Source organism: Lingula anatina, chromosome 5, assembly GCF_051362555.1.
Source record: "Lingula anatina isolate TDL-2025a chromosome 5, LinAna3.0, whole genome shotgun sequence".
In the NCBI taxonomy this organism is placed as follows: domain Eukaryota; kingdom Metazoa; phylum Brachiopoda; class Lingulata; order Lingulida; family Lingulidae; genus Lingula; species Lingula anatina.
In genome coordinates, this window is record NC_141771.1 from 25,595,621 (window position 1) to 25,609,686 (window position 14,066).

General features: G+C 36.0%; 1 protein-coding gene across 4 annotated transcripts in view; it reads left to right on the forward strand.

Annotated features, from left to right (window-relative positions):
- The window catches only part of LOC106169987 (putative serine carboxypeptidase CPVL), a 31,004-nt gene that overhangs the window by 4,443 nt on the left and 12,495 nt on the right, over window positions 1-14,066 (forward strand). For 2 of the 4 annotated variants that reach the window (XM_087012346.1, XM_087012347.1), the window contains exons 2-5: window positions 6,992-7,181; window positions 8,364-8,482; window positions 9,813-9,927; window positions 10,868-10,926. In XM_087012346.1, the coding sequence (XP_086868472.1) occupies window positions 6,992-7,181; window positions 8,364-8,482; window positions 9,813-9,927; window positions 10,868-10,926 (483 nt within the window). Of the gene's footprint in view, window positions 1-6,991; window positions 7,182-7,555; window positions 7,607-8,240; window positions 8,271-8,363; window positions 8,483-9,812; window positions 9,928-10,867; window positions 10,927-14,066 lie in introns of those variants that run through there. The other 2 variants (XM_087012348.1, XM_087012349.1) reach the window with 2 other exon arrangements.

Here is a 14,066-nt window from a genome sequence, read left to right on the forward strand (position 1 = left end):
AATATACCAAATTTGGGCCAGTTTTGGGCCTTGCTTTGTCTTGGGATTGCATTCTGCTTGGTATAATAAAAGGAATATGAAATAAAAAGTGTTAGTTTTCTTGTAAAGAATATTATTACCTCTGCCAAGGAGGCTATGTTTTCACCCCTGTTTGTTTGTTTGTCATCATCATAACTAAAAAGTTATGGATAAATTTCGATGGCATTTTCAGGGTAGGTCAGAAATGGGTTAACTTAGAAGTGATTAGTTTTTGGTGGTGATCTGGATCTATAATCAATCAATAATAAAAAAACTAAATCATTATAGAATGAAAATTTAGGAGTGAATTTGGATGGACATTCTTCTGCCTTAGTGGAGGTCTGCGGTCTCTTATTGCTTTTCTAGTTGCCATTATTAATAAACTATTGTGTACACTTTGTACTTTAAAAGTATTATAAGTTCTCAACCAATGCACTTCTCAATGGTGTATAATATATTGGGAAAGGAAGGTAACATTTTTGAAACAGATCATTAGTCCACTATTCTGAATGTGGCCTATATTTGTAAAATTGTCAGCTCTCTACCGTATTAATTCTCCTCTAAAACTTTATTCCTTTAAATATCTGGCCAAATAAGAATTATGCTTTGGCAATAGCATATAGCTCCCATATGATTTGAACTACTTTTGAAAGGGGACATTATTCTAGGTCAAAAACAAATGTTGCTTTAGTTCTAAATGCTTTAGCCATCATAAATGGGTTTAAACCCTGATAAAACTATAATCAATACTTAGACAAATTATGAATCTACATAATTAAGGTCATAGATTGTGTTGCGCTTTACAGAGCACCCATACATATTCATATGTAACATGTTCTAAGGCCAAAATAAAAAAACTTCAGACACATGCATTGAACGATTTGGATGTGTTTATTCTCAGAACTCGCTAGTCTGAAATGCAGACCGCATACACAGCACAAATTGCGTTTTCTTAAAAGAATTTTTGTATCTTTCTGATTACCATTGGGATTTACTACCTACTGAATTCATGTCATTGTTTATATGTTATGATTGGATCAGTCCAATAAGTATTGTGGTTAGGAGGGTTAAGTTGACAATGGCTAACTGTTATCTGCAGGTGTAAAAGAAATGACTAAATTGCATATATTAAATTTGGTGTGGTAAAATGGTTCAAATTTTGTGAAGACCTGGGATTTCTTTCACACAAACAAGTTAACAAGCTAACAAACAGAAAAGTATTTTTTGAGACACACGTTATAAATACTTATTTCATCGAGTTAAAGATGCATCTAAAAATGCATATTCATCATATCTTCTAATATCATAAAACAGACAGAAGGCCAAGCACACAGTTGGGTAGAATTCTTATAGGAAAAAAACATACAGTCTGTGTATTCTGGAAATTCAACACCTATGGGATCTTTAATTAACTGATGGTCATTATGATTGCATACTTTTCACAAACAAATGCACCCTTGGATTCTAATTAAAGTCAATTAATTAGATTCTGTTAATTTTAAGTGCTCTCTGACCTTTTTTTAAATGAATTAACACAATCTATATACATCCATTTGAAAGAAACAGAAAATTGAAAAATTGAAAAATTAAGTGGCATACAACATAATCCCCATCAATTTTTATTTATCTACTTTAAGTAATACTGTTTATTGTAACTGCTCTCTGACTTTTTTTTTAACGAATTAACACAATATTAAATATATACATCCATTTGAAAGAAACAAAATCGAAAAATGAAGTGATATACAACATAATAACCATCGATTTTTATTTATCTCCTCTAGGAGGTTTTCATGCATTTTGATGCAATAATACATAATCTTTAACAGCATTACCACCAACAATGTTATGGATAACTAATAAATGGGTTTCATGCCCATATTGAAAATGCAAAAAAAAAAAAGAAAAAAAAAGTGAATGAAATTCTACCCTAAACTGCATAACTTTCAGACAAAAAATAATAAATAAATAAATAATGAGGTACAAGATAGAAAATATCAATGCTGATGCAATAATACATTTTGCTCGACAGCAGAGTCAGCAACAAATATCACATGGCTTCAGGCCCATTAATTCAAATTCTCAGCTCTGTTTGAAAATGACAAAATGTGTAAAAAATTCACCAAGAAATTGCAAAAATTTATGGAAAATAAGTAGCAGTGAACTTAAATTTGTTGACACTGACAGCTAGATGGACTTAATTAGTGACAGCTAAGACTGCAGCTGTAACTAGTTAAGTCTTGATCATTTCTTGATCATTATTGATTTAGCACTTACCTGAGGGCACAGAGCCACAGAAGCATACCATTAATGACAACCAGATCCTAATGAGTGTAATGTCAAATGAACCTACAAGTTCTTTGATAAAACTGTTATTAATTTAAAATATACTACAATCCATGCATTAAAAATAAAAAGCACGCAAGTCCACGGGTCAGTATTAACAATACACTGTAGTTTTCTCAGAATAAGACTTTAGTCCCTTTTCTTAAAAAATAAATTGCCAGTGCACAAATTGACCAAATATGTATTGATAACTGTTTTGGTAAAATGGAATTTGGTATGCAGAGAGCCTTTATTTTAACATGATTTGAACAAACAAAAACAACTTTTTTATGATGAAAAACATTTAATGATTCAATATTTCTTTTGTAAAGTTTAATGCAATACAAAGTTCTTACAACTTCATGTACAGTTAGAAGGAATTTTTCTCATGCACAAATAACACATTTACAAATAAAGCATTAATTAACTTAAAGTTGGTACAATGTTGTAAATGTTACTTGATAAATGTTTGTCAGTGTCTTATATGTATATATGTATTAAGTAAGCAGAAAATATTGTGCTGTTATCCACATTCATATGCCTGAGAGAGCATTACTGGCATGAGAGGGCAATACTGGCCTGAGATGGCAATACTGGCCTGAGGGGACACTGCTGTTTATATATGCCAATTGTAAACCAAACATGGCTCCCACGCACTATAGTTGCCGATCTAGAAAACTCAGCTGTTACATACTCAGTTCATTACAACATCGTTATCAAAGGTCATGATGTATGTAATATGGTCCAAGTTATCCAAATATTACAGCAACTTGTCAAGAACATCGAGAATTGGTAAGTTATAGTGAGGTTTTCGCCTAGCAACTTCTGGTTTTTGCGGTTTTCGCGGTTTTCGTATTTTCGTAGGACCGATTTCCCCAAGCAGAGTTATATCTTTGGAAATAGCTAAAGATGTGTGCAATATAGGAAATGTACTGTTTATTTATTGATACAATGTTTCTTAAGTATATGCTGTACCTTGACTTTAAGCACTTGCGCTGTGCCGTTTTCTCATCGGGGTATTTTGGTGAGATTTTTGCCTCTTGCGCAACAGAGCAAAATATCTCACATGTTTGATATTTTTGGCCTCTTGAGGCAAATGGCTAAGGGTGTGCGGGGTGCAGGCACCGATTGCTCAAGTCATTGCAACAATGCACATGTGCCGGTAGCCGGAAACAAAAAAAAATGGCAGCCCCCAGTGAAGTCAACAAAATTGTACACAGTTATAGTTAGTCCGATTGATTAACGTGGTCACCATTTTCCATTACTTTCAGAAAAAAATCAATATGTAATGTTTCCTTAATCACATGATCCCACAGTTCATGGTGTGTCTGATAGAGGCAGGCCAGGCGGCTCTGCTAAGCAAAGAGCGCAGCACAAGTGGCACGCACCAATTGCTCACCATGTGTTGGGGGGGCTTTAGAAAGATGTTCAGTTTAAAAGTTTGGGCATCATTTTCACTTTCAACTTTTGATTGATTGTCAAAAAACTTGTCCAGATGCAGTAGTTATATGAAGCAACATTTATTTTAAAAATGGGTAAAAATCTGGGGACACTATAAATGACAGTTTCGATATATAAGCATATAACTAGCACCACTTCTTATCATCTGACATCCTAGTTACCAGCACCACTTTTTATCATCTGACCTCCTAGTTACCAGCACCACTTCTTATCATCTGATATCCTAGTTACCAGCACCACTTCTTATCATCTGACATCCTAGTTACAAGCACCACTTCTTATCATCTGACATCCTAGTTACCAGCACCACTTCTTATCATCTGACATCCTAGTTACCAGCACCACTTCTTATCATCTGATATCCTAGTTACCAGCACCACTTCTTATCATCTGACATCTTAGTTACTAGCACCACTTCTTATCATCTGACATCCTAGTTACCAGCACCACTTCTTATCATCTGACATCTTAGTTACTAGCACCACTTATCATCTGATATCCTAGTTACTAGCACCACTTCTTATCATCTGATATCCTAGTTACTAGCACCACTTCTTATCATCTGATATCCTAGTTACTAGCACCACTTCTTATCATCTGATATCCTAGTTACCAGCACCACTTCTTATCATCTGACATCTTAGTTACTAGCACCACTTCTTATCATCTGATATCCTAGTTACCAGCACCACTTCTTATCATCTGATATCCTAGTTACTAGCACCACTTCTTATCATCTGATATCTTAGTTACCAGCACCACTTCTTATCATCTGACATCCTAGTTACTAGCACCACTTCTTATCATCTGATATCCTAGTTACTAGCACCACTTCTTATCATCTGATATCCTAGTTACTAGCACCACTTCTTATCATCTGATATCCTAGTTACCAGCACCACTTCTTATCATCTGGCATTCTAGTTACCAGCACCACTTCTTATCATCTGACATCCTAGTTACTAGCACCACTTCTTATCCTCTGATATCCTAGTTACAAGCACCACTTCTTATCATCTGACATCCTAGTTACCAGCACCACTTCTTATCATCTGACATCCTAGTTACCAGCACCACTTCTTATCATCTGATATCCTAGTTACCAGCACCACTTCTTATCATCTGATATCCTAGTTACTAGCACCACTTCTTATCATCTGACATCCTAGTTACTAGCACCACTTCTTATCATCTGACATCCTAGTTACTAGCACCACTTCTTATCATCTGACATCCTAGTTACCAGCACCACTTCTTATCATCTGACATCTTAGTTACTAGCACCACTTATCATCTGATATCCTAGTTACTAGCACCACTTCTTATCATTTGACCTCCTAGTTACCAGCACACTGTTACTGATGGCAAATGTGCATTGATTACAAAATGTGGTCTGCCTAAATTGCACAATACTGCACAAAACAAGTCCAGTTGCAATTAAACAAATGAAACGTATGGTCATTCCCAACAAAATTAGTTGCTATAAAAGTGAAATTAATCTCGTTGATATATATCTCAACAAATCAGCAATACTTGTAAAGCTTTCGGTTAGCTGCCATGTTGGCGAGTGGCTCTTCTTGGCAATAATGTATTGTGTAATTTAGGCACAGCCAGTCATGTGTGGGAGGCCTGGTTAAGGCTGCTGTGAGGTTTGACTGTTCCATCACCATTATCAAGAATATATGGATCTGTTTATATATAATAATGTATTGTGTAATTTAGGCACAGCCAGTCATGTGTGGGAGGCCTGGTTAAGGCTGCTGTGAGGTTTGACTGTTCCATCACCATTATCAAGAATATATGGATCTGTTTATATATAATAATGTATTGTGTAATTTAGGCACAGCCAGTCATAAGCGGGAGGCCTGGTTAAGGCTGCTGTGAGGTTTGACTGTTCCATCACCATTATCAAGAATATATGGATCTGTTTATATATAATAATGTATTGTGTAATTTAGGCACAGCCAGTCATAAGCGGGAGGCCTGGTTAAGGCTGCTGTGAGGTTTGACTGTTCCATCACCATTATCAAGAATATATGGATCTGTTTATATATAATAATGTATTGTGTAATTTATGCACAGCCAGTCATAAGTGGGAGGCATGGTTAAGGCTGCTTTGAGATATGATAGTTCCATCACCATTATCAAGAATATTTGGATCTGTTTATATATAATTCACATGGCATCCACTTTTAAATGTGGCGATGGTAAATTTTTGTAACATTCACAGCTCATTAGGTCATGTTTATGGAGTTGGTTGGATGGTAATCAATATTTCTAGCCTTCAGATTATAATTTTTTTCCATGACACTTAAAAACTTTTATCGACCATAACCTTTCACTAATTCACTGATGAAGAATGATAATGATGTAATACCAGTACAGTGTTCCAGTAGCAGCGTAGTACTTTATAATGATGTAATACCTGTACATTGTACCAGTAGCAGTGTAGTACTTTATAATGATGTAATACCAGAACATTGTACCAGTAGCAGTGTAGTACTTTATAATGATGTAATACCAGTACATTGTACCAGTAGCAGTGTAGTACTTTATAATGATGTAATACCAGTACATTGTACCAGTAGCAGCGTAGTACTTTATAATGATGTAATACCAGTACATTGTACCAGTAGCAGCGTAGTACTTTATAATGATGTAATACCAGTACATTGTACCAGTAGCAGCGTAGTACTTTATAATGATGTAATACCAGTACATTGTACCAGTAGCAGCGTAGTACTTTATAATGATGTAGTACCAGTACATTGTACCAGTAGCAGCGTAGTACTTTATAATGATGTAATACCAGTACATTGTACCAGTAGCAGCGTAGTACTTTATAATGATGTAATACCAGTACATTGTACCAGTAGCAGCGTAGTACTTTATAATGATGTAGTACCAGTACATTGTACCAGTAGCAGCGTAGTACTTTATAATGATGTAATACCAGTACATTGTACCAGTAGCAGCGTAGTACTTTATAATGATGTAATACCAGTACATTGTACCAGTAGCAGCGTAGTACTTTATAATGATGTAATACCAGAACATTGTACCAGTAGCAGCGTAGTACTTTATAATGATGTAATACCAGTACATTGTACCAGTAGCAGCGTAGTACTTTATAATGATGTAATACCAGAACATTGTACCAGTAGCAAGGGAATTTTTTTTTCTTCAGATGAGATCCACATTCTTTGTCCTGTTGCTGATGGCAATGATAGGACTACTTGGACAGTTTACGGAGGGTAGACGTGGTCCTTTGGCTGCCATATTTGATAAGAAGATTCCTCCCATGAACAACACTGGGGTGGATCCTGGGCAACCTCTCTTCCTGACCCCCCTCATAGAGAAAGGCCAGATAGCACAAGGTAGGTATAGGACAAACTCTCTTCTGACATCTCTTATAGAGAAAGGACAGATAGCACAAGGTAGGTATAGGACAAACTCTCTTCCTGACCCCCCTCATAGAGAAAGGCCAGATAGCACAATGTAGGTATAGGACAAACTCTCTTCCTGACATCTCTCATAGAGAAAGGACAGATAGCACAAGGTAGGTATAGGACAAACTCTCTTCCTGACATCTCTTATAGAGAAAGGACAGATAGCACAAGGTAGGTATAGGACAAACTCTCTTCCTGACATCTCTCATAGAGAAAGAACAGATAGCACAAGGTAGGTATAGGACAAACTCTCTTCTGACATCTCTCATAGAGAAAGGACAGATAGCACAAGGTAGGTATAGGACAAACTCTCTTCCTGACATCTCTCATAGAGAAAGGCCAGATAGCACAAGGTAGGTATAGGACAAACTCTCTTCTGACATCTCTCATAAAGAAAGGACAGATAGCACAAGGTAGGTATAGGACAAACTCTCTTCCTGACATCTCTCATAGAGAAAGGACAGATAGCACAAGGTAGGTATAGGACAAACTCTCTTCCTGACATCTGTCACAGAGAAAGGACAGATAGCACAAGGTAGATATAGGACAAACTCTCTTCTGACATCTCTCATAGAGAAAGGACAGATAGCACAAGGTAGGTATAGGACAAACTCTCTTCCTGACATCTGTCATAGAGAAAGGACAGCACAAGGTAGGTATAGGACAAACTCTCTTCTGACATCTCTCATAAAGAAAGGACAGATAGCACAAGGTAGGTATAGGACAAACTCTCTTCCTGACATCTCTCATAGAGAAAGGACAGATAGCACAAGGTAGGTATAGGACAAACTCTCTTCCTGACATCTCTCATAGAGAAAGGACAGATAGCACAAGGTAGGTATAGGACAAACTCTCTTCCTGACATCTCTCATAGAGAAAGGACAGATAGCACAAGGTAGGTATAGGACAAACTCTCTTCCTGACATCTCTCATAGAGAAAGGACAGATAGCACAAGGTAGGTATAGGACAAACTCTCTTCCTGACATCTCTCATAGAGAAAGGACAGATAGCACAAGGTAGCCTGGTTTGTGCAGATATGAACTTATTTTGAACATATAACTTTCAGCTGTCAAATTAGTATGTTTCATTTGTCATTTTCTTGTCTTTAGCACGTGCAGCCAGTGCAGTGGGTCCATTAGAAGGAACTTCAGTGATGAGTTTTTCTGGATTTCTTACTGTTAACAAGACTTACAACAGCAATATGTTCTTCTGGTTCTTCCCAGCTCAGGTGTGTTATCTACCAAATGTCATACCTAACACACTGTCACACCTAACACACTGTCACACCCAACACACTGTCACACCTAATACACTATCACACCTAACACACTGTCACACCTAACACACTCACATCCAACACACTGTCACACCTAATACACTATCACACCTAACACACTGTCACACCTAACACACTGTCACACCTAACACACTCACATCCAACACACTGTCACATCCGACACACTGTCACATGTAATACACTGTCACACCTAACACATTGTAACATCTAACACACCGTCACATCTAACACACCGTCATACCTAACACACTGTCACACCTAACACACTGTCACACCTAACACACTCACATCCAACACACTGTCACATCCGACACACTGTCACATGTAATACACTGTCACACCCAACACGCTTTCACAACTTTCACACTGTCACATCTAACACACTGTCACACCCAACACGCTGTCACAACTTTCACACTGTCACATGTAATACACTGTCACACCCAACACGCTTTCACAACTTTCACACTGTCACATCTAACACACAGTCACACCCAACACGCAGTCACATCCAACACACTGTCACACCCAACACCCTGTCACAACTTTCACACTGTCACATCTAACACACTGTCACATCCAACACACTGTCACATCTAACACACTGTCACATCCAACACACTGTCACATGTAATACACTGTCACATCTAACACATTGTCACACCCAACACACTGTCACATCCAACACACTGTCACATCTAACACACTGTCACATCCAACACACTGTCACATGTAACACACTGTCACATCCAACACATTGTCACACCCAACACACTGTCACACCCAACACACTGTCACAACAAACACACTGTCTTATCCAACACACTGTCACACCCAACACACTGTCACATCCAACACACTGTCACATCCAACACACTGTCACAACAAACACACTGTCACAGCTAACACGCTGTCACATCTAACACTGTCAAAGCAACCAATACACCGTCACAACATCCATATGTCACTGCTATCATACTTCTACACCAACTTAATGTTACACAAATTTTATGTCACACACACACATCTAGCAGTTTAACCTCAGAGCCATTAAATGGCGCGTATATGGGGGGGGGGGTTAACCAGCAGATTAGTTGGCTCTTCCTTCATGTAGGGTCCACCATATTTGATCTGTGGATCAATAGGTCCTTGGATCTTGTTTTCTGAATGGCCTCTTAGAATTCACATAACTGCCTCATTTGTACATCTATCACACTGTCACTTACAAGATTTGGCAAAGCTGTTTTTTTTTATATTCCAGAATGATGCCAGTAATGCACCAGTGTTGCTATGGTTACAAGGTGGCCCAGGAGGGACATCTTTGTTTGGGTTGTTTAATGAACATGGCCCGTTTTATTTGACAGCTGATCTCAAATGTGAGTACTGAACATCGTTGAAAATTATTTTATACACATAGAAAATAATTACCACTAAAGGTGCATTTTAAAGCTTTCCAAGCCAGGATGTTCTTGACAAAAATAAATTTTCTTAGGTAAATGCTGCTTGTCCAGACTAACCAACCTCTAATCATCCTTTACTTACCATCACTTTGTAACATTTTTGGAAAAAGCAAAAGATGAAAACCAGCACTTGCGCATCGGTTTTTCAGTTACCCAGATACCCTCTTCATGTCACTGATGTTCTTGATATTGTGAGATTCTTGTGATGTGACCTGCATTATTTTCAAACTCAAGATGGCAAACTACTGAGGATGATAAGGGGAGGGTGATTTTTTTTATTTTTTTTTTGTTTGTTTGTTTGTTTTTTTTTTATTTTTATTTATTTTTATTTTTGTTTTTGTTTTTTTTGCAAAACATAAATCTGTCAATTTTTTTTTTAGTTTTAATTGCCCTCAGGTAAGTTCAACAAAAAGCAATTCATGCCCTTATATTGTTTTCAAAATTCTGGCTTGGATGTCTCTGAGAGAGAACTTCTGTTTAATCATTGACACAAAGCCTGACCAAATGGCACCATAAAGAGGCAAATGGTAGAACATAGAGCAACACCACAGATTTCTGTTACGTATTTCCCACAAGACAGTTTACACAGATATTTTCTGCTGACTTACTCTTCCTTAATGACTGGAAACACAAAAGTGCCATAAATATAAATATATAAATATAAATATATATAAATATATAAATATATAAATATAAATATATAAGTTGGTTTTCTTGACTTATGGATTTTATTTGTGTGGTCTAGAAGCTAGAACTACATATTGAATTATATATTTTATTCAGTTCATGTGCATTTTAAATTGATTTACATATTTGAGTACCATCAGGGTTAACTGAAATTCATTGATCTTTGTAGTGAATCCAAGAAAATTTACCTGGACTTCTAAGTTCTCCATGCTGTACATAGACAACCCAGTAAGTAGAGATCATATAATGCTGCTCACTCTGTCATAAACATAGGTAGGTAATCAACTAGTCTTGATATTTGTGATATGTTGTGTTCTAGGTGGGATGTTAAAGAGATAGGTAGATAATCAACTAGTCTTGATATTTGTGATATGTTGTGTTCTAGGTGGGGTGTTGGAGAGATAGGTAGATAATCAACTAGTTTTGATATTTCTGATATGTTGTGTTCTAGATAGGATGTTAAAGAGATAGGTAGATAATCAACTAGTCTTGATATTTGTGATATGTTGTGTTCTAGGTGGGATGTTAAAGAGATAGGTAGATAATCAGCTAGTCTTGATATCTCTGATATGTTGTGTTCTAGGTGGGATGTTAAAGAGATAGGTAGATAATCAACTAGTCTTGATATTTGTGATATGTTGTGTTCTAGGTGGGATGTTAAAGAGATAGGTAGATAATCAACTAGTCTTGATATTTGTGATATGTTGTGTTCTAGGTGGGATGTTAAAGAGATAGGTAGATAATCAACTAGTCTTGATATTTGTGATATGTTGTGTTCTAGGTGGGATGTTAAAGAGATAGGTAGATAATCAACTAGTCTTGATATTTGTGATATGTTGTGTTCTAGGTGGGATGTTAAAGAGATAGGTAGATAATCAACTAGTCTTGATATTTGTGATATGTTGTGTTCTAGGTGGGATGTTAAAGAGATAGGTAGATAATCAACTAGTCTTGATATTTGTGATATGTTGTGTTCTAGGTGGGGTGTTAGAGAGATAGGTAGATAATCAACTAGTTTTGATATTTCTGATATGTTGTGTTCTAGATAGGATGTTAAAGAGATAGGTAGATAATCAACTAGTCTTGATATTTGTGATATGTTGTGTTCTAGGTGGGGTGTTAGAGAGATAGGAAAATAATCAACTAGTTTTGATATTTCTGATATGTTGTGTTCTAGATAGGATGTTAAAGAGATAGGTAGATAATCAACTAGTCTTGATATTTGTGATATGTTGTGTTCTAGGTGGGATGTTAAAGAGATAGGTAGATAATCAACTAGTCTTGATATTTCTGATATGTTGTGTTCTAGGTGGGATGTTAAAGAGATAGGTAGATAATCAACTAGTCTTGATATTTGTGATATGTTGTGTTCTAGGTGGGATGTTAAAGAGATAGGTAGATAATCAACTAGTCTTGATATTTGTGATATGTTGTGTTCTAGGTGGGATGTTAAAGAGATAGGTAGATAATCAACTAGTCTTGATATTTGTGATATGTTGTGTTCTAGGTGGGGTGTTAGAGAGATAGGTAGATAATCAACTAGTTTTGATATTTCTGATATGTTGTGTTCTAGATAGGATGTTAAAGAGATAGGTAGATAATCAACTAGTACTGATATTTCTGATATGTTGTGTTCGAGGTGGGATGTTAAAGAGATACGTAGATAATCAACTAGTCTTGATATTTGTGATATGTTGTGTTCTAGGTGGGGTGTTAGAGAGATAGGTAGATAATCAACTAGTTTTGATATTTCTGATATGTTGTGTTCTAGATAGGATGTTAAAGAGATAGGTAGATAATCAACTAGTCTTGATATTTGTGATATGTTGTGTTCTAGGTGGGGTGTTAGAGAGATAGGTAGATAATCAACTAGTTTTGATATTTCTGATATGTTGTGTTCTAGATAGGATGTTAAAGAGATAGGTAGATAATCAACTAGTCTTGATATTTGTGATATGTTGTGTTCTAGGTGGGATGTTAAAGAGATAGGTAGATAATCAACTAGTCTTGATATTTCTGATATGTTGTGTTCTAGGTGGGATGTTAAAGAGATAGGTAGATAATCAACTAGTCTTGATATTTGTGATATGTTGTGTTCTAGATAGGATGTTAAAGAGATAGGTAGATAATCAACTAGTCTTGATATTTGTGATATGTTGTGTTCTAGGTGGGGTGTTAGAGAGATAGGTAGATAATCAACTAGTTTTGATATTTCTGATATGTTGTGTTCTAGATAGGATGTTAAAGAGATAGGTAGATAATCAACTAGTCTTGATATTTGTGATATGTTGTGTTCTAGGTGGGATGTTAAAGAGATAGGTAGATAATCAACTAGTCTTGATATTTCTGATATGTTGTGTTCTAGGTGGGATGTTAAAGAGATAGGTAGATAATCAACTAGTCTTGATATTTGTGATATGTTGTGTTCTAGGTGGGATGTTAAAGAGATAGGTAGATAATCAACTAGTACTGATATTTGTGATATGTTGTGTTCTAGGTGGGATGTTAAAGAGATAGGTAGATAATCAACTAGTCTTGATATTTGTGATATGTTGTGTTCTAGGTGGGGTGTTAGAGAGATAGGTAGATAATCAACTAGTCTTGATATTTGTGATATGTTGTGTTCTAGGTGGGATGTTAAAGAGATAGGTAGATAATCAACTAGTACTGATATTTCTGATATGTTGTGTTCGAGGTGGGATGTTAAAGAGATACGTAGATAATCAACTAGTCTTGATATTTCTGATATGTTGTGTTCTAGGTAGGATGTTAAAGAGATAGGTAGATAATCAACTAGTTTTGATATTTCTGATATGTTGTGTTCTAGGTAAGATGTTAAAGAGATAGGTAGATAATCAACTAGTTTTGATATTTCTGATATGTTGTGTTCTAGATAGGATGTTAAAGAGATAGGTAGATAATCAACTAGTCTTGATATTTCTGATATGTTGTGTTCTAGGTGGGGTGTTAGAGAGATAGGTAGATAATCAACTAGTTTTGATATTTCTGATATGTTGTGTTCTAGATAGGATGTTAAAGAGATAGGTAGATAATCAACTAGTACTGATATTTCTGATATGTTGTGTTCGAGGTGGGATGTTAAAGAGATACGTAGATAATCAACTAGTCTTGATATTTCTGATATGTTGTGTTCTAGGTAGGATGTTAAAGAGATAGGTAGATAATCAACTAGTTTTGATATTTCTGATATGTTGTGTTCTAGGTAAGATGTTAAAGAGATAGGTAGATAATCAACTAGTTTTGATATTTCTGATATGTTGTGTTCTAGATAGGATGTTAAAGAGATAGGTAGATAATCAACTAGTCTTGATATTTCTGATATGTTGTGTTCTAGGTGGGGTGTTAGA